The 5,763-nt window shown below is 40.7% G+C and overlaps 1 protein-coding gene across 1 annotated transcript; it reads right to left on the bottom strand.

Moving 5' to 3' along the window:
• Nucleotides 1–309: 309 nt before the first annotated feature.
• Nucleotides 310–2,421, bottom strand: LOC133634919 (uncharacterized). Its single transcript, XM_062027577.1, has 2 exons — nucleotides 1,590–2,421; nucleotides 310–1,026 (listed from the first exon to the last, which is right to left on the bottom strand). Exons 1-2 carry the CDS (start codon nucleotides 2,114–2,116, stop codon nucleotides 843–845), a joined length of 711 nt encoding a protein of 236 aa, XP_061883561.1. The 5' UTR covers nucleotides 2,117–2,421; the 3' UTR covers nucleotides 310–842.
• Between the last annotated feature and the right edge of the window lie 3,342 nt (nucleotides 2,422–5,763).

Consider the following 5,763-nt stretch of genomic DNA (forward strand, 5'->3'; position numbering starts at 1 on the left):
AAGTGATATTCACAAATTGATATCTGAGTAATATTTTTTCTAAAGTGTGTGTGTGTGTGCATGGTGTAAAAATGTAATATTTATACTAACCAATTACATAACATAAGACTGTTTTTATATCTACCTTTGCACATGAGGCACTGGTGACAACTAATACATTAGGAAACATCATAGAGATGTGGATTGTTTATGTGTAGTCTATGTTGTTATTGCTCACTGCCTAGGAAAATATTTTGTGCAGTCAATATTTTCTGAGGAACATAGTGGCATTTGGAGGGGTTAGAACTAAACTAGTATTGTGTGTAACTGTATTTTCTGGTATAAAAAACATTCACCTAAAACTACCTGAAAAATGAATATGCAACAATGACATGGTACACTACAATTTATGTTTTTTTCTTTTTGCCTTAGGAGAATGCCGGTACAGGTTTTCCTTCTCTAAACAAAGCGCACAGTGGGTTGCAAAGCCCATCTATGAACGGACCAAGCAAACCTTCCGTACCAACCTCATGGAGAGAGTCCTGAAGAGAAGGGATGACCACACTGTTGTTTATACAGAGCCTTTGCCCTGTCGCAAACCACGCCGAAGATTACTGCACAACATAGCTCCTGTTCCGAGGCCTGAAAAGGCAGACTTACTTGCACGGCACAGTTCACGGTTCAAACCATACTAAAGCTGACAAAAAATAATGTATAGAACATTATTGGTGTGTGTGGGGGTGTGGTTGTGGGGGTGTTGGTTTGTGGTTTAAAATAAAGAGATAGAAACACAGCTGTGCTATTGTTATTACTTTATTGTAAAAGATTGAATCTTACAGTGATATGTACGTGTACAGAAATATTTACAGTATATTGAAGATGTCCTCTGCCTCGTTGAAGCCAGTGTAAGTGCCGGTGGGAGAGGGGTACTTGCTTCTTATAGCCATAACTATACATCTAGGCAACACTCTCCTATTGCCACGACCTAGACGCTCTCCTCTGAGCGCCCACTCCAGCACCACACGGTAAGCCACTAGTCTGCATTGGCTGGAGAAGAGGAAAGAATCAAGTTTATTTGTGAAAAGTATGATGACTAAATACATACTGTAACAGTTATGAAGACTAAATACATACAGTTCTGAAGACTAAATACATACAGTTCTGAAGACTAAATACATACAGTTCTGAAGACTAAATACATACAGTTATGAAGACTAAATACATACAGTTATGAAGACTAAATACATACTGTAACAGTTATGAAGACTAAATACATACAGTTATGAAGACTAAATACATACTGTAACAGTTATGAAGACTAAATACATACAGTTATGAAGACTAAATACATACTGTAACAGTTATGAAGACTAAATACATACAGTTATGAAGACTAAATACATACTGTAACAGTTATGAAGACTAAATACATACAGTTATGAAGACTAAATACATACAGTTATGAAGACTAAATACATACAGTTATGAAGACTAAATACATACTGTAACAGTTGTAATGACTAAATACATACTGTAACAGTAATTACTCATACCAGAGACCTTTCTCAGTAAATAAATTACACAAAGCTAAATATGTCACGTATACTCACTCAATAGACAGCTGGCCGTTTTCTCCCTGTGGTCTTGGCCGCCTCTTCCAGTTGATTTTGGGAACATGGAAGAAGGTCTCTAGCACTGCCCTGTTGATCAAGGAGGGGAAATCCTCTGATGACGTTACACAGCGTTGTGTACCGTCCACTGGGTAATCCCCAAACACAGCTGGCTGCAAAAGGTCCCATTCCCTGCAACAGAGGCATTCCTCCTCTGTAGGCAAAGGTACACAGCACCCACAGGAACACCACCAGTTTCCAGTGTTTCGCAGCCTTGCAGCAGCTGGTTCCGTGCCCTCTGCCTGTTGCCCAACTCCGTCTCTCCTCGTCCGTTCTTCAATTTCTTGAAGCTCTTCATCTGTGTACTCCGGCTCAAATAGATACGGCCGGCCATCAAAATCAAATGCAATTTCATCCACGTCGTCCACATCAGGCAAAAATTCAGCCATGACAGACAAACAAACAAACTTTTCTATAAAACTAAAATAACAGTCTTCGGTAATCCAACAGAAAATCACTTCAGTCATCTCTCTTCACCTCAGTCAGGTAACTGTTTTTCCACCGGTGTTTTGTCGCGAGTTATCGCGAGATTTCGGAACGAGATTTGTAGCGTGGTGAGATTTGGACACAGCTCACAACAAACAGCGATCTCCAGCTAAAGGTAGAGACATACGTTAATTTCTCCTTTCTAGTATGTTGTCGGACACTCATTGTAACTATCTGAGCCTGTCAGTGTGAAAAAAATGCATGTTTATAGGCCGAATTTTGACGAGAGCCAGTTGCCCTGTGTACGAGCGTTAGCTGGGCTGGAGGCTGCCTGCCCTGCTCAATACTGGCGCGACCTCAAAAAATGTTTTATCCAGCACTCACATATACAGAAAAAATTATGAAAACAGGGCCCAGGTTGAAAAAAACCGAAGTTTCCCTTGAAAACAGCTCTGTTTACATGAGGGCTCTTCGCTCAGTTAGTCTTTGTTTACTTACCCATAAAATCTGACGTCAGAATCCAGCCCCGTCTCCTTGGGGAAACATCATAAAGCGGATGAGGTCTGCGAGGTGAAGTTCATTGAAAATTGTGCACTTGTTCCATACAGGACTTTAAAGTGTAGATACATACACTGCAAAAACTGAAATCTAAGTAAGATTAAATATCTCAAATAAGGGTGATATTTGCTTATTTTCTGTCTGATAAGATATTTTATGTTAGAGTGTTTTACTTGTTTTAAGGGTTTTGGTCCTAAATGATCTCAGTAAGATATTACAGCTTGTTGCTCAGATGTTATGACCTATTTTGACTAGAATATCAACTGTTGCAAGGCTGTGTCATTAACGCTCACAAGTATAAAACTACTTTTTTAAAGTAATAATTTCTTACTTCAAGCATGAAAAAAAAAATCATGATGCCGAGCGCATACTATTATGTCAAGATAATGGCACTAGCATTTACTTAATTTAAGAATATTTTTCAACATCCATCCATCCATCCATTTTCTACCGCTTATTCCCTTCGGGGTCGCGGGGGGCGCTGGAGCCTATCTCAGCTGCAATCGGGCGGAAGGTGGGGTACACCCTGGACAAGTCGCCACCTCATCGCAGGGCCAACACAGATAGACAGACAACATTCACACACTAGGGCCAATTTAGTGTTGCCAATCAACCTATCCAACATATTGAGCAAAAATGTCTCTTTTTTTTTTCTACCAAGAAAAGTGCACTTGTTATTAGTGAGAATATACTTATTTTAAGGTATTTTTGGGTTCATTGAGGTTAGCTAATTTTACTTGTTTTGGAAAGTCTTGACAAGCCGAATTGTCTTGTTCTATTAGCAGATCATTTTGCTTATTTCAAATAAAATACCCCTCATTTTTGTATTTTTTTTTCTTGTTTTTGAACACTGACTTTTTGCAGTGTAGATACAAGACAGATAGATCTTGTTATCATGCACCCCTTACGTCTGAGCCACCAACAGTCTATCATGTTTCCCTTTAGGGAGCTCCAACCCCCTCAGCAGATCAGATCACGCCAACAAGAAAGCTCCTATAGCAGGCAATAACAAGTCCCAGAGAGCCTGCTTCAAATAACATTTATGTTTTTGGCATTCGGCTCCAAACTTCTTGAGAGTCACATTCTTTAAGGCCGCGGCAGAACTAAACAGGAAGTAAGTCAAACTGACAGCAGTTTTTTTTTTGTAGTTGTTGTTGTCTACTTTAAGAAGCAAGGATATGTGGCCTCCAAGCCATATTTCCACCATGTGGGAGTTCCCCACGGTGCAGTTTATGAGTTTAAACCCTTATCGGCATAACAGTGTCTGTATGTCAGGCTGTATGATGTATTTTTCAATTGACATTGTAGGATAGCACAGTATTATGGGGGGGAAATAAGGATGATTATTAAAAAAAATAGGTAAAACAGCTTTCTAAGGGGCTCCACACTTTGATTGTTCATCATGGGGCCCAGAATTCCTGGCTGCGTTACCATCCCAAAATGATAAATCTCTCTTTAGCGGTCATAAAACCGCATTGTGTTGAACTGCAACCTATCAGTTGTCTTGCAATCCTTTACATTGTAAAGGCTATTCGAGAGACGCGAAACAGGAATTTGTTTCGCTATAATAAAATGCGTAGGCCAAGAACGTCCCCAGCATTTTTCCAAAAGGCAGTTTTTGTCCCCAGCACTTTTTAACATCTAAAAATAATGTGACGGCATTGAATAGAGGCAAATGGTAAATGGTAAATGGGTTGTACTTGTATAGCGCTTTTCTACCTTTTTAAGGAACTCAAAGCGCTTTGACACTATTTCCACATTCACCCATTCACACACAAAGGTGAAGTGTCTTGCTCAAGGACACAACGGACGTGACTAGGATGGTAGAATGTGGGGATTGAACCAGTAACCCTCAGATTGCTGGCACGGCCACTCTCCCAACTTGGCCACGCCGTCCCCCAAGTCAAACACTAGCACCAGGCGGAAAAAGAACCGGACCAATCAGCGGTCAGATGCGAGATAACAGCAAGTTGGCCTCTACATGATAAAATAAATCACAGACAAGTTGGACAAAAACTCCAAAAAGACGAGTGAAGTGCGCCACTCAAAGGTAGTTATTAGAGATGTCCGATAATATCGGACTGCCGATATTATCGGCCGATAAATGCTTTAAAATGTAATATCGGAAATTATCGGTATCAGTTTCAAAAAGTACCATTTATGACTTTTTAAAACGCCGCTGTACGGAGTGGTAAACGGACATAGGGAGAAGTACAGAGCAGTTGCGTGTCCCAGTCATACTTGCCAACCCTCACGATTTTCCCGGGAGACTCCCGAATTTCAGTGCCCCTCCCGAAAATCTCCCGGGGCAATCATTCTCCCGAATTTCTCCTAGACAACAATATTGGGGGCGTGCCTTAAAGGCACTGCCTTTGCGTGCCATCCCAATCACATGATATCTACGGCTTTTCCCACACACAAGTGAATGCAAGGCATACTTGGTCAACAGCCATACAGGTCACACTGAGAGTGGCCGTATGAACAACTTTAACACTGTTACAAATATACGCCACACTGTGAACCCACACCAAACAAGAATGACAAACACATTTCGGGAGAACATCCGCACCATAACACAACATAAACACAACAGAACAAATACCCAGAACCCCTTGCAGCACTAACTCTTCCGGGAAGCTACAATATACACCCCCCCCCCGCTAACCCCTCCCCCCACCAACCCCGCCCACCTCAACCTCCTCATGCTCTCTCAGGGAGAGCATGTCCCAAATTCCAAGCTGCTGTTTTGAGGCATGTTAAAAAAAATAATGCACTTTGTGACTTCAATAATAAATATGGCAGTGCCATGTTGGCATTTTTTTCCATAACTTGAGTTGATTTATTTTGGAAAACCTTGTTACATTGTTTAATGCATCCAGCGGGGCATCACAACAAAATTAGGCATAATTATATGTTAATTCCACGACTGTATATATCGGTATCGGTTTATATTGGAATCGGTAATTAAGAGTTGGACAATATCGGAATATCGGATATCGGCAAAAAAGCCATTATCGGACATCTCTAGTAGTTATGTTATGAGCGCAGAGGGAACGAGAACGCAAATTGCAGCTTAAAGAGGAACTGCATTTTTTTTTGTTTCCATCTTGCCTATCGTTCACAATCATTA

The sequence above is a fragment of the Entelurus aequoreus genome, linkage group LG19 (assembly GCF_033978785.1).
Source record: "Entelurus aequoreus isolate RoL-2023_Sb linkage group LG19, RoL_Eaeq_v1.1, whole genome shotgun sequence".
NCBI classification, from domain to species: domain Eukaryota; kingdom Metazoa; phylum Chordata; class Actinopteri; order Syngnathiformes; family Syngnathidae; genus Entelurus; species Entelurus aequoreus.

Coding starts and splice junctions, on each gene's coding strand:
- LOC133634919 (XM_062027577.1), bottom strand. CDS start 2,116: ATGACTGAAGTGATTTTCTGTTGGATTACCGAAGACTGTTATTTTAGT. Junction 1,027..1,589: donor AACGGCCAGCTGTCTATTGA/GTGAGTATACGT, acceptor CCTCTTCTCCAG/CCAATGCAGACTAGTGGCTT.